The sequence below is a fragment of the Acanthaster planci genome, linkage group LG07 (assembly GCF_054643075.1).
Source record: "Acanthaster planci isolate LZ-2023a linkage group LG07, COTS_SCS, whole genome shotgun sequence".
Taxonomy (NCBI): domain Eukaryota; kingdom Metazoa; phylum Echinodermata; class Asteroidea; order Valvatida; family Acanthasteridae; genus Acanthaster; species Acanthaster planci.
The window spans coordinates 2,172,066-2,197,105 of record NC_141783.1 but is presented as its reverse complement, the minus strand read 5'-3'; the positions used below and the strand labels follow the sequence as shown (position 1 = coordinate 2,197,105).

The following is a 25,040-nucleotide window of genomic DNA, read 5'->3' as shown; positions in this document are numbered from 1 at the left end:
GTTCGCGTTAGTTTTCTGCGGTGTAGGGCACCAGCGTTGAAGTAGTGAGCTGTTTAGGAACTAAGGGTTCCGTCTAAACGCTGTCTTCGACACCAACAGCTGTGTTTGGACCACTGATCTCTATCCAAGTGAAAACAATGTTGGATTGCAAGGATATACTTTTATAGTTCTCTTGAAACAGTGTGAATCTTTAATAAGATAAATGCGTCAAAACTTGGGGAGGGGTGAAAATTGAGCGAAACTTCCGTCGATACGAAACCGAGATTTCAAAAAAGCATTTGCTGCAACCTCAAACTTTTTGCGCAGATATCGAAGTAATCGCTGATCGTTCCAGGTATCCAGCGGACTGCTGAACAAGTTTGTATGCGTAAACGGCACCAAATTTTGCTGCAGTAATATGAGCATGGTAGGTGTTATATGACTTTTTGTTTTCAGAATTGTGTTACTGAAGGAATTTACATGGTGAAGTTCTTTTGGGACTAGCAAGGATCGATCGCTGATATTTGAAGTATGCATTGACGTCAATGACCTCAGCCGGCTCACGATCGCCTCGTTCCGGCGTGCACGGCTGAGTAACTGTCCGCAACTTCCGGGTCGAGTGTCCCGTACTTAAAAGTTGTCACGCGTGCATGTTCGTGGAATGCGTCGTTACCTAAGCGTAGTTTATGATTACATCGTGAATTTCCCAATGTGGTGAGCATTAAGGCCGCGCCAGAGTCACCTGTTCTAACACAGCTTTTCCTGAGACAATTTAGTTTTCCCAAAACTGTGTGGACTTGTTTTCAGTGTACAAGGTAGGCCTATATTATAAATTAAATGATAAAGTTAAAAACACTCACACTCATCCCTTCTTCATTGGCAGTTGAAGCTTGGTAAGCTAAAAACAGGCCACTTCTGTAACTAACGTTAGGTTAAAAGTATGGATTGATGACAATGTGATCGTTAAGTTTGACCTGTAATACAAGTACTGGAAGAAATAGCTGGAGAGGTTATGCTCGTCTCATCCAGGCATCATTGAGGCTGGGTAAGATAAGCACTTCCCCTTTCCAGCTATTAGTTGCAGTCCCCACCCCTCTCACAGCCTCAAGGTTTCCCTACCCAAGATGTGGGGAATTTCACCTTTGAAGTGACAAATTCCCCCATACTTGTACATGTATACCAAATACTATCATTTGTTAGGCATACATGTTAGAGTCAAGTTATGCAGGTGGGAAATCAGGGCCTATTTTGCCAAGATTTGCTGCAATATTGAAATGTGTTTCCAAGAGATATGACATTCGTGATAAATTAAATGCCTTTTCAGCCTACATGTATGTTTCCATGGTAAAATGGTCATGAGTGATCAGAACCTCTACTCGGGGCTTGATGATCAAATCCTGACTGTATGAATGATACCCACTCAGCCCTTTTAGCAGAAGACATCTAGAATCAACCTACCAAGCCTTGTTATCATTTGCCATGTGTTGATATTAACTTTAACATGAAAACAATCAACTTAGGACAAGAGGGAAGCATTCGAGCAAATGGGAGGTGTCTTAAAATCCTTCAAGATATTGTACTTAAGGTAGTGCAGTTGAACTAAAGGAGAGAATTGAAGTTTGTTTCACTTGTTGAAAAATTTAGTGCAACAGGAAAATAAGTCTCTGAAAGGTTGTGTGTTCTGGGGTTTGTTGAGGTGTTTGTCTGTTTTTGTGGGAGTTCCTTTTGGGCAACTGCACAAAATTATGCCTATTCATCAAGTACATGTAATTGACAAAAATTTAGAGAGATTCAAAAATATATTAAAACATGCTTTTTTGCAGGATCATTCCAAAAGAGTTGACAAGTTTATCAATTTTACATTATGAGGCACTAATACATGTACTACTAAATGTCATGAATTACATGTTCTAAAGATCTGGTATTACTCAGTCGATTTCTGTTAAAAGAGACAAAGTCTTTACATGGTCATTTTTTTAAATTGATTTCCAAAGATTAAAGTTTTTTTGCTGCTTTTTATTTGATATCTGATGGCACCATCATAAGGCCACTATAAGAAAACTATTTTTATTCTATCATATAGTACACAAATTGCAAGATTGCATGTATATCACTCCTAATTGGTTAACAGCAGTTTTAAAACCATTTAAGAAGGTCTCTTTTATTGTACCTTCTAGTCTGATGACATCAGCTTGAGTTTTCAACCTACTGTTAGAGGGCGATTGAGTATTGGATGTCGTCACTTTCTTGGTGGAGATTAACATTGCTGAGAGCAAGTTGCCTTGTTTATGAATTTAAGATGATAACGCCCTGCTGGTTTCAGCTGGAAGAAAGGGTTGAGCATACATTTACTCCATGAAATAAGGACTCTCACAGTCCATTTCATGTGGATTTTTCAAAGATCAAATAATATGTTAAAGTTTATAGGGTGTAGTCCACGAATTCAAGCCCCATTGAAAACAGTGTAAAACTCAGCATGTTCAGGGCCCAGTAACATGTACATGTATACCAACATCCCTGAGATTTCTGAAACACAAATTGAATTATTGTCTGGTCCCTGATCTTTCAATTTCTTTTCAATTTTCTGTGGGTTAACCGATTACATTTTTAGTTATTTCCACCAAACAAAATCACCCCCCTAAAAAAGTGATTTGTCCAAAGTCTGCATGCAAAGTCAAGTTCCTCAGCCTCTTAGGACCATTTTCTAACCGTATTTTGTGGCCATTGTGCTATCAGATGAAAGCTTAGAGACCCGGGGATTTGATCCTGGCAACGACCTACACAATCTCACCATTTTGGGGGCTGTACAATCTCCTTTTCTAAAAGAAACTGTGGGGCCACTTTTAATGCTAATGAGCTGGCCAGAAATTCTCACTTAAATTTGTAGATGGCATACCTTAATTGCCTGTAACGTGACATCATCGTGATGTCATCTTTATAGACGCAACCCAGGAAGGGGTTGATATTCATACTACTTTTCAAAGTCATGTGTTATACTAGGTTGGAAGAAGCCCCGGATAATTACTAATAAAAAGGGGATAAAGGTGGAAATTTTTGTATAATTTCAGATGGTTGATTGTGTCAAGCCCAATCATTTAATTAATGAACGTTCACTTTGATAGTGTATATTTGAACTGGCCTCGGTAAATGCTGTCTTTAGCTTGATGCTCAGTTGAAAGATTTCTCTGTGGCCTGTGTTGTATTTCTCTCTCCACAGTCATGCAGTCACACTAAAGAATTGTCCTTCCGACAAACTAATGGTAGTCCCACATGTATGCTTCAAATACAGTGAAATTTAGAAATAAATTTGAATTGAGAGTCAAATTGGTCCAATTTTGTTTGGTAGGTTTTCTGCACTAAAAGACTTGATTTAAGTACGCTGCAATTGCACAGCACTTTAAAGCTGCTGAAACTGGATGTGGACTGGTCCAAAGGATACACAAATTACAAGTGCCATCCTTTAAACTTTTGGTTATCGTGGAGAAAAACGGTTCTGTAGAGTTAACTTCATCATGCAGAGGATGTGCGTGTAGGTATGTGCGTTACATGGGCATTCAAGATACAGTGTGCGAGCATCCTCTTCCACAAAATCAATTTGTCAAGAAAGTGAGTGCTTCCTACAATTTTCTTTTTTTTGCCGAAGCCTCTCTATGGCAGTTAAGCATGCCCAACTAATGATGCTTCGTCCGCTGCTATTCATAGACCACGAACTACCAGGAAGTTCTCTTTTTTTTCCTCCAGGATTGCTTAATCATCGTTAGACAGTGCTGTGGGTGACCAGTGATAATTGCTGGTAAACAGACACACTGAAATTTCTTTCCCCCCCCCACCTTGCTTAGTGTCAACCATTTACATCAGGCAGTCATGGTTACCAGTGCTGGATACTGGTGCCTGTCTTTTGAAAGAGATTCACCTTGAGCTTTGCCAAGGGCAACGTTGATCTCTGTGGGTCATTCAGAATTGTCCAGGTCCTTTGTGTGTGTGTAGGTGTGGTGGCGCGAGTGCTAACCCTAGACAGATTCTCTCTCTTGCGCCCACAGGAGCGTCAACATCTACAGACAGACGGAAGTTATTAATAGAAGCCGCGGCTCCGGCTGATGTAGTCGGCTTGCCCCCCGTGCCAGAGTGTGCTGGACTAAGTCTTGCGGCAGAGGGGTAAGAGAGAAGGGCCTCTTTGGGGAGTCACTTGACACAGTCTGTGGATGTTAGGGACCATGGCGGCCACGGCTGACGGGGGAAAGAAGCGCCTGATCACGGGCTGGCTGGACCATGTGATCGACGGCAAAATAGCAACGGTGAGTCGCTGTTCCCTCAAGGGTCTGGAACTGGCCTGCAGTATAAGGTAGCTACAATGTAGCTGGGACATTGCACGGTGTTGACTGAAACTCGTAGGCAGGCACACATGCTTCTGCATACAAGCACGTGTTTCCAGAATCAAGCTAGGTGGATGAACGGCGCACGTTGTCATGTAATGTAGGGGCGTGCGGCCTTGTGATTACAGATTAAGCTTTATAGCTCCCAATCATAGGGTTGAGGGGTTTGAATCCTCATAAATGGTTAAATGTTATGACCTTGAGCAAGTCACTTTACTCCCACCTGCCACTCTCCAACCAGGAGTAAGTGGGGACCTGCATATATAAGGGCAGATATGGTTATTGTGTTTTGCCGCTTGTGTCTCAAACAGCAGTGTCAGACTGCGTGCCATCAGAAACTGAACACCTTACAAATGCTGTTTTATATTATCTTTTGTCAATATTTGCAACTGAGTAGGCAATAAATAAGTTTGGTCATTGTTTTCAGTGTGTGTGAATGATGTTCAGGTCTTCACTGTGGTAAAGGGGGCAATTTTTTTCTGAGGAAAGTTGGGATGCATTATGGCACAGTTTTCTTCCAAATTCAAAGATTCAAACATTGGGCTGCATGTTACCTCCAAATTGTAAACCAAGCCATTCCGGCCTCATTGCACACCTCTTTATATGCCCCAAATGTCCCCAAATGTATAAGGTTTGGGCATCATCATGATCCCCCTTCCAGGAAAATTACCCCACTCCATCTTAATCATTTGGATATATGCCGAGATCCGCTTGATACATTGCACCAAATCACATCTTAGTACAGCATTACAGTGTACTTCCACATACTCTGCTTATCTTACATGTACATGTACATACATGTACAATCATAGAGAATGTTGTAGTGACTGTTCTCTTATTGGAATCATGCATTCACTGTGAAATGATGTCCAGTGAAATATTCACATTGAAAGCACATATTGTACTTGTATACCAAGGTCAACATGGCACAATGCTGATATCATCTACAGTTTGCCGTGTACACTTTGTACCTTGTAACATGACTGTTGCGGTGTTCATGTTTTTTTTGGGACTGTCATATCCTCTCTTGCAGTCATTGCATTGTAAGTGCACAATTGTGTGTGCTGTTGGTGCATCCTGGAAGTGGTTTCGGTTTTACCGTTTTTTTTTTAGCTGAATCTTTTTTTATGTCGGCCAAGTATAAATACATGTGCATGAAGGGCGGAGGAGTAATCCCACAGCCAGAATTAGACGCCGTTACCACAAGGGTATGCACTCGCACACAGGTGGCATTATGTTTCTCTTCAACCTATTGTGGCTTTGCGTGGTACCCAGACAGGTCTTTGTTCACAAGGGGATGCAAGGAGGTTTCCCGTGGAACAAAACAACTGCCCTGCAAGATGGCTATCACGCAAAGCCTCTATAGGACGTTGTGATATGCCAAAGTGTATGTATTTTTAAGTTCCAGGATGCACGTACATACGTGTTCCGGTATAGATATGGTACCACTGCATTAATGGTGTCTCTGTAGCATAGTCTATACCCACTATTCTACTACATGTAGAAATGAGGCCCACAAAAAAGGGCAAGGGGCCTATGTGCTTGAGCTGTTGGTTAAGGATGCAACGGTAAGCCTTATCCTCCCCGAGTTGAAGTGCGCCCCCAAGCGGCAAGCCCTCTTTTGTTCCGCTCGGAGCAGATAATTTAGGAAAAGGGAGGAGGTATCCTGAAATTGAATGCTGGAAACACAGTAACAATAAGACTGGCTGAAATGACATACCAACAATGCAACACAGTGATAAGAGTGCACATTTTGTGCAGCATTTTGAAGGAGTCAATCAAATCACAGGCCAGTTGCACATGCAATGTACGCATGTCACACAACTAAAGACTCTGGACATTTGATACACGTGCGCATGTATTCCAAGCACATTGGGGATGCCCCCAGTTGGTTCCTCGTGCCTGCCAAAACAGCCCAGACTACCCTGTAGTGACTTGTGCACACAGCATCAAATGTATTCCAATACATGTAGCTTGTTTGCCCGGTTTAGTTTCTTGTTTGCTCAAGTTCTATAAAGTGTTACATAATTAGTTCATTATTGCTCTCTTATCTCAAACATGGTAGGCAGGCCTGCATTTGGACCAGGAGGAAAGATCCCTTTGAACTGCCCTATTTCAGTCAGGCACCAGGTCCAAGTTAAATGTACATGGAGCTTTCTAATTAAAAAGAAAAAAAAGAGAGAGAAAAAATTGTGTGATCACCAGTGTGGAAATTACCAGTGACATCTATTACCATGTTGCAATGATCATGATACGAGCATACTCTGTCATCGCGTCAGACGGGAAAGGAAGGGATTTTTTATTTGGAGACCTTTTTGTCACAGTGTGGTTGCCCGGTCTTGATAAACATTACGTGGGAATTCTCTTCCTAGGGATCGCTCTGTCCCGTATTGTCCAAGTAAACATTTGGGTAATCTTCAAAAAGATGAAAGTTGGCGAAATCTTCACATCAGAAAGACAGAAAAGTCGGAATGTCAAATTTGTGCCTAACTTCTTTTTACCATAGCTAATGTACAAATACAGGTTGTTAACTTCAAAAAAGAAAAATCATCCGTTGCACGTGTAGCTATGGAGATTCTAAAGAGAGGAGTTTGCCTTCTACTTGTGTAGTGTGTTTGTCTACGCTGCTGTCGTCTTAAACTTTGCATTATTTGAGTTCAAACTATTCTCTAGGGTTTATGTAATGTCATATTAAAATTGGAATATTGAGGACTATTAGGATTAATCCTACAGTATAAATCAATTCTGTACCCTCGTCCTCAAACCTTCCCAGATAGGCCTAGTTCTGTCAAAATCTGCTGGAGGTTTAGTAGGATTTTGTAGGATGTACATGTACATGTGCATTACAAGCTTAGGAACATTAGAACCATTGTAACTTTACTCGGGGTTGGATGAACCCCTGTTGCATTGTACAAGGAATGTTCTTACTCAGTGATGTTTATTTGTTGGTTGGTATGTTGGCTTATTTTAGGATTCAGGATGTACATGTAGTGTTGAGTCCTCACCCGTTCACCTCTAGACATGATTCGCATTTCAAGTTCACGTTGTTCAGATGAACTGTAGAAAGACATTCCTTTTTGCACATTTGATACTCTTGCCTGTCCCCTGGTTGCAAGTCTAGCCTCTCTATCAATTCAACTGAACAAAGGACTGAACTCAGAAAGATTTTTTGCACACAGTTATCTAGTTCTACAGTCATTTTTTTAGTATTACTGTTGAGGTTAAGAAGCACTGACAGTAAAAAAAAAACAAAAAAACACGAAATTGCTCACTTTCTGCAGCTTAACTTTATCCTTTGAGACACCCAACGCCCGCGACTAGTTCAGGGAACTCTCATGAAGCTCTTTGATAATGATGCAAGCCCCCCCCTTCAGCTGATTGCCTCCTAATCTCACTAAAGCCTGAGAAGATACACCCTTTCCTCTGATTTATGTCAAAAGGATGGGAAGGGGAAGGATTTCTTGTGGAAAGGGGGACGGGCTATTGCACTTGCTAGGAGGTCCACAAATGGTTGATCGAAAGTTGTGCGGTGCCTGGCGGGGATTATAACAAGAGAGTTTGGTGGAAATGCAATTATGGTGCAATTTGTAAAGGTTAGACATGTACATACTAGTATTGTATGGGGAGTGCAGGGGTGTGTTGTCAGAAAGAATATATTGCAAAAACGCATATTCACCTGGGCAGCGTTCCTATGTGCCTTGTGAAATCAGTACAGCGTGGATTTAGCTTTTACCTATCAATGTTCTGTGTGTACCAGTGGGAGGATAGACCTCTTGTTGCCCGTCACCCCTTGTGATGGTAAGCAAGTATGTAAAAACATGATCAATTTATGCTGCAAAGTTTATCCAGTCAATCAGATAATCGGTCGTTACCCATGTCAGTTATTGTGCTGTGTTTTCCAGTTCAGATTAGTTGAAAACCACTTGATGAGATGAAGGCATTTTTTTCTAAGGTGTAAAGAGCACACTCAACAAATCCGAACTTAGATTTTAAAAACTTTAAAAATTCCACACAATAGAACTCTTTTCTGCTGTTGAAATTAAACCAGAACTTGCTACTGGCTAGTTTTTATAATATGGTTTAACATTGTTATCTTGCATTATTGACAGACAGAGACTTTAAAGAATCTGTGCATTTGAAGGTTATGGAGTTTGTATACCTAGAGATGTCAAGACATACTTCCTGTTTTGGTTTTGAATGGTCCTTTGTGAATTTGAAGGAAGTACATGTACGTGTACACAGACACATACTTGAGGAATATTCCCTCATGGTGGTTGTTTGGCAAAGTGAACTGTTTCAGTGTGTGTTTACAACCGTTTTTCAGGTTTTAAATTTCTAACATTTATTTGCACTATGTCAAATTTAGATGATAGCCATAAAATCAGTTTTAATGATATTTGAGGACCCTAAAAGGACCTTCAAAAGAAGAAGGTGAAGTTTAGTTAAGCTTAAATTATCAAATTGATTTCCTCATGTTGGTCATTTTAAAGGTATTAAATAATTCAGTGTAAACAATCCTGTCCTGTCCACTGTATGTAATAACATGTAATAAGTGCAGTTCTGCAATTTCAAGATTAGATTAGATTAGATTAGATTAGATTGGATTAGATTAACTTTATCAGATCTAAAAATTGAAAGCTGCCTGTTGTCACCTCTCCAAAGTTTAAAGTAAAATGAAAAACATCCAAAGAACAGTAAGATATACCAAAGACAGAAAAACTGGATCAACACAGGGACCTTATGTGAAAACTACAGAAGCTACATGTACTGCCCGTGAAAATGTTTCCCAGAAAAACTTTAAAACCAGCTGATGCATAGTGTAAATAGATAAATACACACCGTAGCAGTTTTTTCTTATTGCTTCTCATCAGACACTGTGCCAGTCCTGTGCAACCCACCCAGTTTACCTTTGCTCAAATGACAGACAAAAAAACCTGTAAACCCCGCCGTTGTGTTGAAGGTATTTAACAACAAGAGTTGTACGACTGCTTTACAATTCTCAAAGTAGACTAGTTCAATACAAATGGATGGAAAATGTACATTGTACAGGAAGTTATTCAGTGTGGCACAGTTGCCCTGAAAAGTTGGTGCCTTGTCCTTGGTGGTGAACTACTGGTAGCTATTATCCAAAGTAAAAGTCGCTCAGGCCAAGCAACAAAAAAGTGGCACAAAAACTTTTGTGTATGTATACATGCACATTCAAATAGGCAACAAGTTTTATGAGTGTTCTGAAATTTAGGTTGAGGCAGGAGCACCGTACCTGTTTCCTGAATCCTGTTTAATTCAACGTGTAGGCACATTTAGCATGTCCATGTACAAAATTATGCAAAAGTCAAGGTCTGCCTAGACATGCACATACACGGAACAGTGCACACCCACAGTGTGCTTGAATGTACAGTAATTAGAAACATGTAGGCAGTAATATTCTGCATAGACATGATGAACATTTGGGCTATGCTCACATGCAGCATCCTTCAGATAGCCAGGCAGTCATCAGAAAGTGACATGACAGGATATCCCATTAGCAAAGCACAGCCGCGCACCCTGCTGATTATAGCTATACCTCCCTTCCTAACTTGCACAGCGAGTAAGGGTGTGCCCCTAGCCATCTCGTGTGTGTGTAGGGGGGGAGGGGAGTCGGATCTCACTCTTTAAAACCTAATAATCTGTAATGTGGGAGACTTTGGGACACTGCATGACCCGATGAACTAACTGTACATTAAATAAAAGCTGGATGCGATCTTCACTTCCTTTTTTAATTATAGGTGGGAGGGAAAAGTGGGAAATGCGGACTGCATTATTACCTTAACAGTGAAGATACCTGTAGAGTTACAGCCCATACTGTACATAGAGGTACATGTAATTGACGGGTGGGTGGTTTCCAACAAAAATGAGGATGGTGTATCGTTATCCAAACTTGTTGATAGTGTTCAGTTCTATTTATGGGTTCTTGTCGTAATGAATACTACAAATCTAGGCCTACTCAGAAATCCTTGAATGCTGTCATGGTGATGCGTCATTAATATTACCCAGCAGGCTCAGTCAATTAAACTTGAAACCCATGTTGTAATCTGATGGTCCAGATTGGAAATCTGTCATTTTTAGAAAATTCTCTGTCTTGTTGAAAAAGTGGTGTTGTATCATGTATGTACGTGTATGTGTACATGAATGCACATGAGGTTATTTTGTGAGAGGAAGCCGTAAATTAAGAAGCCCTTTCGTTGGCACATTAGTACATACATGTATGTACGTGTACTGTGCAGTACATGTACACATATGTGTACAAGCGGTGTATGGTTCCTTCGTGCCATCTACATGTATTTCAAGCAGTAACATGAACACAGGGCAAAATAATACACGTCTTGTGGTTATGGCATACCAGCAATAATTGTATGGACAGCATGCGCCATTGTGGTTAATACAGTACTGTGCACTCCAGTACATACAATACACATGCATATTTCCATGCATGAAAAGAAAAGTAGAACTTTAAAGACTGAAAGCTTGCATTGCAACAGGTGTTTTTAAAAAATTTTTTTAAGGGCAGCTTGTTTTTTATCTAGCAGAATAAACACATAAAATGTACCAGTACCCTGAGTATTCAAATCACAAGGGGACTGTTTAAAAGCAATGGCATACCGGTATTACGTTTTTCTTGTACAATAAAAAATTTCACACAAACTACATGCATTCGAAAAGGGATCTACAGACTTATATATACTGTAAAGATATTAATGGACTATCAAAAGTAAATCATTTATTTTTTATAACTGTTTTCAGAGATGGGCAGTTCTTGAACAGTCAGCAGACCGTGGTATGTATGCATTGCTAACTTCTAATGTTTGTGTAGATTTTACCGTGGATTTGAAATGTTCACTGCTACTCCACTTTTAAGGTTTTGAGGAATAACTACTTAAACTACCAAAATTAAACTTGGGAAACAGCAATGCCAATTTGGGTTTTTTTTGGGGGGAGGGGCATGCACCCAGTGAGACAATGTGGTATCTTAAAAACCTTGCCAACAATGTCATTGTACCCAAATGCTGAAACTGCAGGACTTTCCTCAAATTGTGGATATTCTAAAGAACATTTGCCAACTAGAACAACATATTTGTCCAGAGTTAGCAAAGAAGTTTAGCTTGTGGGCTTGAGGCTAGATTCTGTAACATGCAATTTTGTGCTTAACACACGACATCTGTCGCTGTAAGCTTAAAGCATGATGTTCATTTCCGTGCATGTAGGATAAATATGTAGTTAGCGTGGTAATCCTGCGTGGACAAAATGTGCCCAGTAGTTTGTGAAATGAGATCCTCATCCATTTGTCTTGCAGAGTCTGTCACACTGCGGCTCTTCCGGAGTGAGAAAGAGGCTTGCGAGAAGCAGGCCTACACCTTGGGCCGGGAGAACTTCATCGGCACAGAGCGGGGCTCGGTCAAGCAGTACAACAAGAAGACGCCAGCCCTCTACTGGGCCATCATCACAGTCCACGACCAGACCCTGCTCTTCCAAGACAGCCATAACAGCAACAAGACCGTCTCTACCTTTGAGAAGTGGGACAAAATACTCAAGGATTTCTGGAATCATCGTAAGTTGGTTACCTTTGCAGGGTTATTGGTGGGCTTGGAAGAAAAGTGGGATTAAATGTACATATAGGGTTTGAGATGAACTTTTTCATTGCGCCGCAAAGTATTTTGTGTTATAACATAAGTTCAGCAGGCAAGTGTACAGACTGATTTGTCAACCAGATTAAGAAGCCGTGACTGCGGTGGTGCGGTGTTTGTGGGGGTAGTTGGTATGCACGCCATTTATGTCTCTTCAATCAACAGAATCTCAGAACTTGCCCAAATTTGTGCATGCATCAAGCTCAAGCATGAGTGCATGAATGCAGTTTCACTGCTGGTTAAAGCCACTGCACTAATGGCCTCTCCTTCGACTACCCTATTCATGTACAAACCCTTCTCTTCCATCATGATGTTGGATTGTGTGAAAGACCTCTTCCTACCGTGTACCTTGAGGTTTCAGTCATGAGCACAATTTTCTTAACCTTCCCGGATCTTGCTGAATCCATCAGGAGGTTTTAGGGGATTTTTCAGGCTTGAGAAAGGTAGAGCCCAGTAGTTATTAATTTTACGTGAGGCTTTGTGCCCTGTGAAAGTTGAGGTACATGTATGTAGAATGGCCAGTGGTGTGCTGTACAGAGGAACAGTTCATGGATTTCTGCAAGGTTTCTGCAAGAGAAAAGCAAACTAGAGGTGAATGTATTGGATATTATTTTTTCTCCCGGTTTACAGAGAGCTGGATGGTCACGCCCTTGAAGGGTCCCAACAGCTTTGTCAAGGAGCGCGGACTGACGCTCCATCTCAACAGGGCCAGCGTTTGCTTTGCCTACCTCAACCCACCTAGGCATTACTGCCGATTGTACCTGGACACCATAGAGCAGGTGTTTTACGACGGCACCAGGCTCTGCTTCAATGTGACAAAAGACACCAGCAATGGAGGTTTGTAGCACATGGCCATCAGGAGCTGAACTCTCTAAGCTGGGCATGTGCACCCAGACTTTGGTACAAAAAAGGATCATGGAACATACTGTATTCATCTCACTACATGTAATATCTAAAACTAACTGTATGCCAGCCGACCATGTATCATGTTACCTACATGTAGCTTTGCCAAATGTGGTTGGAGCTGTCCTGACCTGACCCGGCTGGATTCAACGTAACTCAGACCTACCTAACTTGAACTAACCTTATTTAACCCAACATGTTTCCACCAATACAGCCCAACTCAAACCCAACACAACCCAACTACCTCCTGAATCAACCCAGCCCAAGTATCCTAACCCAACCCGACCTAACCTAACAGTTCAGTCAGACTTGACCCAATCAGATCTGACCCGACCCTACTTGGCAGTATTCAACCATTTCAGTACCAATCTTTTGAAGATAAACATCAATCGAGAAATGAAAAACCGAATGCTTCAGCAATTTTCATTGTCATCAAAACTTTGCCATTTGAAGCAACCATAGTTTATAGTTATAATAGATCTGAGAAGCTTGCAAAATGTGGTCTTGACTCTAAGTTTGACGTATAAGTACTTAAATTGATGATCCGTATGCTACTACCAAGACCAAGCAAGATTTTGTTTCTCATCTGCAGACTACTATGAGGTTAAAACAGAAAGGGAACGCTTTGCATGCAGGATCAAAGAAGGCATTGAGAATCTCCGTACTCAGTGTCTTGGCATAGTATCCTCAAACCCCATCAAAACTGGTAAGTCTTCTTGTGGGTTAAAACTAAGTTTTCACATAAATTCTCAAGAAACTTGGTAAGGGCCTCTTGGTGCTGTGTAGACAAGTGTGTTTTAAAAATAGGTTTCAACGTGACTTTTTATGAATGTGTAGTTGGAATTGTTGAAAAACGAGGGTCGGGAATGTAACAAAAAGACTGAAAGTGCACTGGTGTACGGTGGCAGGTACCAGTTAGAAGTGGCTGTGCAGATATTTGCATATAATACAGGCTTGTGATCAGAACAGCAAAATATGTAGACTGACATGTTTCAGCACACTCTTTAAGCTCATGTAGACTGTAGAACCCATCCAGAACTTGCAAACTTCACGGGAAAGTTTCAGAGGATTTTGGAGGAGTGGGAAAACTTTTGCTCAACACTCAAACTACAATAGCCGCCTAGTTTTTCTCCATTTCCAATTTCACATTTTGCCAAAATCGCCCCCTAAAAATTGGACGGCAAAATAGGGTAAGTAGGGAAATAGGAAGCATAACTATTTTACTGGCTCAAGCAAACATCAGCAGAGGGTACCGTTGGCAAGAAGCATAGAATACATGTACATTTATATGGCATTTGGGCTGTTAGCACAATTTTGCTAAGCAAATAATTCTGTGCCTAGAGCATATCTGTGATTAGCAGAGCCCGATTTCACAGTACCACTTAACAACACAAAATTTTACTTGCTTTAACAGAAAACAATGTTGGTGCTGAATCACTGTTTCATGGAGTCGATGTGCTAATAGTAGTACACCCTTGGAGATTTGTGTTGTTACATCACTGATATAAGCACTTTTTTCTATGGTGTTAAGCTTGCTTGTGATGTCCGTGTACTTGCTGCTTAACGGCCTCTATGAACTAGAATGAGGCTCTGTTAGCACAAAATTGGATGTTAAGCAGTACTGTGATATTGGGCCCAGATCTATGAAACCGGACCCAGTGGAGAAATTCACTAATTGTGTCTTGCCAATCTCAGTCTCTCCTCAGGAGCGGCCAGCCTCCATCTCTCCAATCGACAACACGACAGGAGAGAACATCCACATGGACATCAACTCCTTGATGAACAAGAACCAGATAATCTGCCAGCTCAAGTCACCAGTGGCCGGCAGCTGTCCCATAGCACTGGGTAAAGCCTCAGACTCAAAAGGGATGACCGTCCCAATGATCAAGATCATACCGGTGGGTGTGGTTGCAGAAGACAGCAAGCCAGAGACGGGGCGAGGCCAGAATGCACTCCCCGTCATCCCCCCTAGGACTACATCGTGCGCCAACAGCACAGGGCCGGCTGTCCGATCAGATGCCAGCTGGACGGACTGTGCAGTTAGCAGCAGTAAACTGCAGAAGGGCATATCTGCCTCAACGGGCAAACTCCATGTGCTTGAAGGGGATCATGCCTGGGAGGACCCCTCTGTTGCGGAAAAGGGACCACCTGTTCCAACTCCCCGGAGGAAAGTCCCCGAAAACGGAGTGCGTGTCACCTCGGCAGTGCAGCTCCCCCTGCCCAAGCCGCCGGTACCGACGTCGCCTACCACCAACGACAAGCCCGGCTGGCCCAGGCAGGACGACTTTGACTCCATTGGCGACTCCATGTCGAGCATCGCCAGCAGCGAGCTCATTTCCATGGACATCACTCAGAGTTCCTCCTCACTTTCCTCAGATGAGGAGCGGGGCCGGAGCTCCTCTACTGAGTCCCGGAAGAAGAGCCCGATCCGAACAAGTGTCATATCACTCAATGGCTGCTCAAGCACTCAGGCCAAAGTACCTGGCTACAGCCGCTCGTTCTCGGTGCCCACGGAACTCCCGCACAATCACCACTTTGTTGACACAGGCAGAATAGACCCAGACTACAAATCAATGGAACAGGAGTATATTAATGTGTCCAAGGATAGCTTGACCAGCCCGAAAGTCATTGATGATGACGATGACGATGGAGAAAATTTGTACCTTAACGTTGCCCATGACAAAAGTATCTACGTCAATCCCTCACTGAATCCTTCGGTCAACCCCATACCTATTCCCCCTCGTCACCCACAGCCTCCTTCAACATCCAGGTAAGTCAAGTCTTATCAGCCTTACAGTATTCCTCAGCTCAGGAAGTCTAGACATGAGTGACCTAGAAATGTGGCCCTAGAAAGCGGAAATCCAAGGGCAAGGTTGACCAAGACCTGTGGTTGGTCAGTGTGCCTTGTGCCTACCCATTGATATGAAAATGTGTTTCTCGATATAAGTTGCTTTTAATAGCCACGTGGGGTTACATCTGACCTGTGTTTAGCCCACTATCTAGTTCAATAACTGTCAACGAGCATACATACATGTACATGTACTTAGAATTACGGGGAGTGTGGTCAACCACAATTTGCTGTTGAAATTGTGCCAAGAACAACTGCAAACATTTATGACATGATGCAGTTCATCCAAACAAACAGTCATCCAAGATGTCAATGTGGAACTTCCCCAGTTGTCATAACAAATTGAGCAAAGCTTACATGTGTTTGCACTGTTTTTTCTTTCTGTTTTCCATTTTTCCAATAATGCTCGTTTTATGGTATTCATGTTCAGCAGTGGAAGAGCTTGGAAAGGGTCAGCAAATTTCTGCAAAACTTTTCAAAACGAAAGCCATGAATTATGTTTTCACATAACTATTGATGAATGAACAATCACAATGTACATTTGCTACCGGTAGTATATGAAAGGAATATTCTAAACGTGTGCCAAACCTTGCTTTTTATTGTTTCTATTTTTTATTTTCTATATTTTCCTAAAGCTCTTTTTTGATGCAACAATTTTTTTAATGTGAGATAATTTTCAAGACAAGTATATTGTTACAATATAAGACCAAACAGTAGTTATAACAAACAGAAGTCATGCCAAAAGAAGCCACAAGTAAAGTAAATTGGAAACAAAACAAAACTTTCCAAGTTTCTCTTCAATGAAAGTACACTGTACATGTACATGTAAATGTGTACCAGGGTTCCAGCTTGTAACTTATCTACTGTTGCCAAAGTTTGAGCTGAATGCATATTTTTGCAGCAACAAACTTTTTTAACCACATGCTGCCGGGTGCTTTTAAAATGCAGTGCACACATACTGGTACGGGTGATTTTCAACAGTTTCAGTTTTCAAAATTCTTCAAAAATTCATCATTTCGTTTAATGGATGTTTACACCCACACGAATGACTGTTTGGTGGCTACTCTAAGCTGGATTAGCATACAGTGGTGCTGTGTCGTTCATAAGTGGGGCCCTGGAGCACTTTTGTCCACGGTGCTAATCCACTGGCGCGCTATGCCCAAAACAGTGGTATGCTGTTTAAAAACAGTGATGGTTTACCTTCGAAAAATGCAAGCCGAAAAGTGATGGCAAGTCCCAGCACCAGGTCTTTTGTTCCGAGTTTGGTCTTTTGTTACACGGACCAGCTCTTTTGTCCCATTTTGGGCACCCCGGCTCTTCGTATAAACCCATGATGCTCAAAACGGGGTTCCCCGGCAGCGAGAGGTTAATGCAGTGCCAACTACATGTACAGTTTTCTCGCCAACTTTTCTGGATGGTAGCCAAAGTCTGTACATCTGTTATTGGGCTAGAGTGATAGCTTTGATTTGTCAAGAATTACTCTTTTCATTCATGTACATGTACTGTATTTTTGTTTTCATAGATCATCAATTTTTGTTTTAGTTTGGTTTTTTTTGGCTAATACCCCTGTTCTTTTCTCTGACCAGAACCAGCAGACCAGAGTACAGTTCTCCCAAAAGCTGTGATTCCATGGTAAGTTGAATCATACTCAAAAAGTGTTGGCAATACAGAGAGAAAAAGGGAAAACTTGTTGGTTATGGACCCAACGTTCACTGGTTTTGCATGTCAGATTAATATTTGACCAGTTTGTTCTTGACAACAAAATCAGTTATCCCCCCCCCAAAAAACCCAGCGGCAAACGTTAACACATGTATGCCATTTATTTTAATTTACATCCTAATTCCCAATGTATCCAAATGCACTTAAGCATTATCTATCCCCTTTTTTCAATGGGAGGAGGGGGGTTTCAAGGTTTGGCAGCCTATCCGGTTTTGGTTTACATATTGTCATTTGTTTCAGAATGGTTCCCCTTACAATTTTGAAGGAGTATTTAGGTAGCTACATGTACATGTAGAACAGAGTTTTCAGATGTGAAAAGGGTTTGCTGTTCTTAAGTAATAGATCGCTTTGAAAGGATGGTCCTGTGTATTCTGTGTTTTTATAAAGCATTCCCAGTTTCCATTTGTTGTTCATAAACCTTTGTGTGAAAGTCGTTCACCATCTTTTATAACTAAACAACAACCCCCCCTCAAAAAAATCTATACATCGGTGGTATGAAGGTACTTCCCCTCAGCAGACTGTTACATAGGCCATTCAAAGTCTATGCAGATGTGCAATTGTGGCAGCCGAGTCCAAAACCAGACGTTTCATAACTTTGGAAGGAGGTGTTTCTACGAAAAAAAAAAAGATTTGGTCAGGACACACTGACTTCAACGTGAAACGTTTACAACAAAGGATCTTCTGTGTTCCCTCATGTATTGTCAATGGGGGAAGTAAACATTCCTGTCAAAAGCTAATCTGAGGATTGAGGATATCAAAGAAATGTACTCTCCGTTAATGAGCTTTGGATAAATTTACCTGGAAGATGTGAAGACAGTGCAGGACTAAATTTTAAAAAAATAGGCTGCAAGTTGACGGTACCATTTTGTGGACACTGAAGCCCTTAAGCAAATCTTGCACAGTGGAAATAAATGGAAACTACACTGTAAGTGTTCTTAGCCGCATCGAATGCCCAACTGAGTATTGTTGAAGATCGTGCTACATATGAGTACCTGCACGTACTGTGTACGTTATACACATAAGACTGGTTTGGACTTTTTTCTAAATTGTTCCTGTCAGGCATCATTGGTATGCATGTGCATATACCGTTAGTTCATTTTTTACTCATTTTTGGGGGGGAGGGGTGTGGTATTACTGTTACATTATGCAGCGTTTGGTCTCCTCCCAAAATAACTAGTCATTCTAATTTGATGTCTGAACACATGAATTTGATTTCCTGTTTGACGTGTTTCCCTTGATGTCTGGAACCATTTGAACCATTCTTTGCTTGCAGGGTGCATGTATGCAAAGTTGACATACCGTAGACTGTGTACATTCAGTTGAAATTACCTACATTCCATTTTTGTTTAACACATAGGCAAATATTACATGCAAATAGTCCATGGGCCCATGAGCCCTTGCACTACCAGTATAGTACAAAATGAACATGACTCAGCTATATTTATACACATAAGTGTATATGCATACATGTACATACAGTCTTCTACACCTGAACTTTGCTCTGCTGTTATGAAAGTGTCTTGATGCAGTCACCTTTGAGTGACCTTTTTTTTTTAACTGCAAAATTGTGCCAGCATCCCAAAATAACCCATGGAGTCATTCATCCATCAAAAACACAAGTACATGAATGTACACGCATGTGAACACATGTGCATGGTAGTTAATATGAATGTGGTGACTAATACATTAACTCCCGATCATTCTTTCTAGGCGGGCACCCCAGGCGCAAACCCTGATTCAATTTTTACTGTGGTTTGCTTGCACTTTCACCAATTACTTTTTCTCCCAAGGAGGGGAGGGAGGGAAGGAGGGGAGATTTTTTCAATACCACATGATTTGTACTCATTTTTTTTTTTTTTTTGCTTTGGGTCTGACACATGAACGGCAAACAATTTGTTCCGTGCCAGAGAGGAACAGGTACATGTACATTTTGGCTGCGCAGAGTTTCACTCGCATCTAAACCAGAAAAAAATTAAGGTCGACCTTCAACCTCACAGCACAAGACTGTTCTGTATTCAATGAATGCAACTACACTGTACATGTACTTTGTACCGTTCAATTTCTAAGAGACACGAAGCCCTGCGTTACATGCAATATCAGTCATAATTGTTCTACTGTCCTCAATCCAGTAAAATAAATTCCTCAAGGACCTCTTTGGAATTTCTGAGGATTTGGCAGAGTTGTGATGAGAGATTTGGAATCATCAGGAATTTAGAAAATAAGGAATAAATACAGTGATGCAATTCTGAGATGTACCCGTAAAAATTACATGGCAGGGGCGGGGGTGCTAGTCACATGCAACCCAGATTTATGACAACTTTTCCTGCAAGCTTTTGTGTCAACAAAGGCAGTACTTGCTTGTACGCAAGGTCATCTTATGCAAACTTTTTACACGTTTCCGGGAAGCCTTAAATACATGTAAATTCCAAAAATACAGGGTCCCTTTTACAAATGCTTGGGTTATTGTCGCAGTACCTGGTACCAGCCCTTCTAATTTGCACATGACCCCGGTCTTCGTATTTGACCACTTTGGAGTACTTACTTTTTGTAATAATTCACCTCTCACACAGTCCCTTACGTTTGCTGCAGCGTATTTGTTTTCCTGTTTGTTTTGATTGATGGCCAGATGTCAAGGTACGCGCAGGCAGACAGAGATCTGTTTGCAAATATTGAAAAAATGCATCGTTGCACCAGGTTTCTTGAATCAGACAAAATGAGGATGTTCCACCAATTGTTGCAAAATCTTTGGCAGACACTGTACAGCTGATGTGCTACAAATCTACTGGACGACTTGTACTTATAGATGACAAAAATTTCTGCTCTCTGTACTTGAATATACATGTACATATACATGTATGTTATATAGGCACATGTACATACATGGGGTTGGAGTTAATGGGTGAATTGACACTTTTTCCAGGTGTGTGTTGTGTCCTCTTATGTGTACATGTATGTCTGAAGGCACACCAAGGCATGACTGCAAAACACATGTTTGGAATCACATGCAATGGATATGTTGTAAATTGGACTTCCCGTAAGGATATCCAGTGCCTTGTGCAAGTTGAAAACAGCAGCAGAGTGTTTCTATGTCTACAAAAGTGTACACATGTACATGTACACACGTGGCGGGAAACCATTTACTCCCTGTGTAACATGTAATAATGTTACTCGGAGTAAATGGTTTCCCGCCAGGTTTAATTCTTCCTTGGATGGCATTTTGGTTGAAAGCTCCCACCAGTCCAAGGGCTTTCTCTCCTTCAACTTGACCAAAAGAGATAAACTGTAGCAACAGCCGTTTTATACTATATTCCTGTTTCTGACTACAATATCTTGAAAATCCATTACTTTCACCTATGTGAAGATAGATATTTCTTTTTCAGTTCCGTGACATTCCACTCCTACCTTGACCCAATTTCTGGGTACTACTTCCCTATAAAAATGTACTAAAAACTGTGTAAACCTTCCATTTCCTGACCTGGTACTAGATATGCTAATTCTCGAGTCCTAAGCATACGTACCAGTTTTGTTTAAATTCCTGTAATATTGCGTCACCATTTTCAAACCAAAGTCTACTTTTTAAGTGATTCACCATACTAACTACTGACATACAATCCTTATGAAATGGCTGGAGGAAGGTTTTATGGGAAAAATATTTGTTGCCATGCAAATGCCAGAAGTCAGCATTTACCATGGTTGGTTTGTATATACTGCCATTGTGGATAAGTCCCTCGAAAGATCCAGGTCTTTGGTCTTAATAGGAATAAATGAGTGGCTGTTCACACATACACGCCCAGCTTATTGCAGAGTTTGGGGCTTAAAACACTTAAAGCTGCAGTCTTAGGAGAGGGACCATGTATCAACATTGTCTAGACAACAAGAAGGGTTTAAAAACTTGCTGTGGCTGGTCAGATCTGAGCTGCCGACCCCCCCTCCCCAAGTCTTGTGGTTTTACCGAGCTGTGTTGACACCAGGTTGCATCTGCTAATCAGCTTCCTCTCTCTAATTTCCCCAAGCTAAGCTACTGAGCTTCCGCAAGGGGGAAGCCATTCCAACGAGGGCCCGTTCCTGTAAATGAGGATGCAGGCCAGGCGGGCATGAGTTAGAATGGCATGCCCGCGGTGCCCCGAAGCTACCCCGGGACTTCACAGAATGCCTGCACGTTGCCTTCCAACTTCCTCTCGTTGGAACGCCAATTGACGTGTTTTGAATTCAAAGCAGCTTCTAAAGGAGGAAGACAAGAGTCATGTAATGGCATGTACCCATGGGGTTTGATACTGTCGATCAGGAGAATTGGAGAAGGTTTTTAGTTTCTGTTTGCTCAGGTACAGCTCATGGGAAGAGAGGGCGGTATTGAAACCTTGGCAGACGGGAAGTGCAGAAATCACTGTTCGGCATTCTGCATCCTGTTCCGCTTTTGTTTTTCTGGTCCAATTTTAAGAGGCCAGTGATTCTGAGCGGTTGTGGTATTATCAGTTTGATAAAGAACATGTCACCTTCTCTCTGTGTGCCTTGTGAGGTCAGAGGTGAAGGCAAACAAACATTGTTGTGGTGAAGTTCTTTCCCAAGTACATGTGCATTTATTAAAAAGTGTATTGAAATATTACGTGGTACTGTGAAATTCAAGTTTCAGAAATTTGATCATGGTTTGGACTTTGGTGCTTGATTGTAAGATCAAAAGAGAGTATCCAGAAGCTGTCCAGTCATTACCAGAGAAGTTTGTTATTTACTGGTACCTGAAGTCTCGTCTGAGTCTGGTTGGAAGTGTTGCAACCACACGCCCTTCCAGTGGCAGTCTATCCCCCTCCTATTGACTGTCTCTCTTCCCCTCCCCCCGTGACCCCCATTTGAAATTTTTTTAATGTACACAACCTATATACAAACCGCTAATCACTCGCTACCATTGCCTCCTCAAAGAAACAGGCCTTAAAGGTGTGCATCCATTGTTGCCTCCTTAATTTATCTTTACAGACAAGTTTCTGAGTTCATGGTCAGTTGGGTCTGTTCCGTGGGTTGTTTTGGTACTACATTTTTTGAGGCCCAGGGTTCATGTTTACTATTCAGGAAGGAATAAAGAGGGTCAGTCCGACCATCTGCACAGCGATCCTCGTTACCAATTTTCATAACTCACTGTTGCCGGTCTCCAGACATCACTGCTTAGTGCCAATACAAATAGGCCCTAAGCAGTGTTCCATAGGCCCTAGACTAAAATTCTGTAGGTTTTGTGCTCAACCCAAGGTACATGTACATGTAAAAGCACCATTTCATAGTGTTCGATAGCCCTCGAGCCTTTCATTTTGAGTCCGATGCTAAGTTGGACTAAGCTGTGAGCAAGCTAGTTTGAAGCTTTCACAAAATTGAAAATCCAAAGAGAGATGCCAAAACTTTCCTTGTGTGTGCGTGATACTGTTTATCTTTTTATTTCACACCTACACAAATTTCATGTACATGTACCTCAACCTTTTTGTTGGCCCTGGAATATTTCAAACCCTGGGCATAGTGCATCCTGTGGCTAGAGGAAAACCTGGCCCTGGTGGCAACCCCAGTCAATTACTGGTAGGTTTGCTTTTTTAAGGCACAGGTAGATTGCAGACATGACCTTGAACTTGGCTACAGAAGATATACCCCTATGGCCACTGCCTTATCTAAGTCTATTGAACGGAAAGCACTACATACACCACTTGTTTTAAATTGGCCTTGTGGTTTCCGTGGGGGGGGGAGATATTTGATCAGAAATCTGAGAATCAACAGGGTAAGAATCCAGCTAGTCATAATGGTCCCTAGATCTGTGGATTACCGACCATTATCAGTCTCCAGTCTGAGCTGGGAATTGCTGGTATGCATCATCAAGCCAAGAGCATCCTCTTTAAAGCCGTCTTAGTTACAATTAGTGCCGATTGACATTTGTGTTCAAAGTGTGGGTGCAATGAATTTTCCTCGGACAGAATTTTTCTGCAACTGCATGGTCTTCCAGAGTACAGAAACTTCCAGCGTTTTACACCCCATCTAGGTTAACTGCATTGAAAAGGAAAATTGTTTAAACCTTTGAAATTGTCCAAATGAGGGCACTCTTGATGATGTCATCCAGGGAAGACATGGTTCGATGTACAACAGTTTTCATTCCAACTGTGAACCCAGAATTTACTCACTGAAAGCATTTTGAGACAAGGGTTAAATGCTTGTATATTGCTATGCATTGTATTAATAATCAGGAATGAATCCGCAGAGAAGAGAAACTTGAGGCCAACAAAATCTTTCAAAGTGCTGTTTTGGATACAAAGCAGTGTAACAATGAGGTTGTCTTCCTGGGATGATGTCAGAGTTTTGTTCATGAATACAGAAATACTCAAGAGCATAAAAACAAACAAATGCAGCAAAGTGCCCTTTGAAATATTGAAACAAAAAATAAACATGAGGTCAAAACTGAGATACAAAGGTACATTTTGGAAATTTGTTTTGAAAACTTCCATTGCACCAATGCCCTTACAACATGCCCTTTCAAGTGGACCTGCGTCTCACTGTATTTACATGCACAACTGGACTCTATCTGCTCTCCCCCGGCACCTCCCCCCCTCTTTTGATGGAGCATGTAACACGCCAAGGCCGGTGTTTGGAGGAAGTGTCAGAGGAAGGGTCCACCCCTTCCCATCGGTCAGCAGTGTTCAGCCAAGATAACGACAAGGGGGCCTGGCTTGTGCATTGTGTGTATTAACTGGGACAGAAGTGTGGCAACCTGGTCAACAAGCCGTTGAGGCAACAGTGTGGAGCAGTACTGCACTTCCCTTTGTCAATTGAGATCGGTCATCATGAATATTCACGAAGGATCTTGTGTGGAAACTGAATGTTATTGGACTGCAGGCATGAACTACAGAGAGCGCTTTAAAATTCAAGCCACATAGAGAGAATGTTTTGTTACTGATGATACGCACACAACTCATTGTTTATGTGCAAATGACTCATTAATGCACTTCTTTGTCCTGGATAAATTGACCATGCACATACTGCATGATTGTGTGGGCAAATTAAAAGATGCTGTAGGAATTAGCAATGATCCCGGGGCTTAACCTCTGCTGCTCTTACGAGTTGTTGGCATGAGGTGCTAATTTCTTTAGGATCCATCCATTTGCATTACACTTCCTGGTTCAAAATGACGTCACTCTTCGGTACCCTATAGATTCCCACATATTGGTGCCAGTTTTTCTAACAATGAATTCATTTTCACTTACAATTCTCCCCAACTTCCCCTGCACTGAGAGGCATTAAAAAGACTTTTTTGCTCCAGCATTTGTTTGTTTTATACTTACCTGTTCCTATTTAAAATGTTGGGTCCTGCATACATTGCAAATTAATTCATTAAAAATAAGTAAAAACTGACGAGTATATATGTACATGTATTTACTCTTAGTCCATATATATACGAAAGTGTAAACATTCCTGTTATACGTGCCAATTTAGGGATGGATAGAAACCCACTTGGGAGACTTGGAATTCCCATTCAGCTTCCATTTACCATGGTAACTAATTTTCTAGATTAATCTCTTTTTGTATTATTTGAAACAG

General features: G+C 41.5%; 1 protein-coding gene across 2 annotated transcripts in view; it reads left to right on the top strand.

Annotated features, from left to right (window-relative positions):
• Window positions 1-57: 57 nt before the first annotated feature.
• LOC110979683 (uncharacterized) overlaps window positions 58-25,040 on the top strand; it is a 37,041-nt gene continuing 12,058 nt past the window's right edge. The window contains exons 1-8 of one of the 2 annotated variants that reach the window (XM_022235696.2): window positions 58-406; window positions 4,020-4,274; window positions 11,133-11,166; window positions 11,683-11,937; window positions 12,644-12,850; window positions 13,509-13,622; window positions 14,612-15,686; window positions 17,351-17,396. In XM_022235696.2, coding sequence (XP_022091388.2) covers window positions 4,182-4,274; window positions 11,133-11,166; window positions 11,683-11,937; window positions 12,644-12,850; window positions 13,509-13,622; window positions 14,612-15,686; window positions 17,351-17,396 — 1,824 coding nt within the window. In that variant the 5' untranslated portion in view covers window positions 58-406; window positions 4,020-4,181. Of the gene's footprint in view, window positions 407-505; window positions 795-4,019; window positions 4,275-11,132; window positions 11,167-11,682; window positions 11,938-12,643; window positions 12,851-13,508; window positions 13,623-14,611; window positions 15,687-17,350; window positions 17,397-25,040 lie in introns of those variants that run through there. The other variant, XM_022235697.2, reaches the window with a different exon arrangement.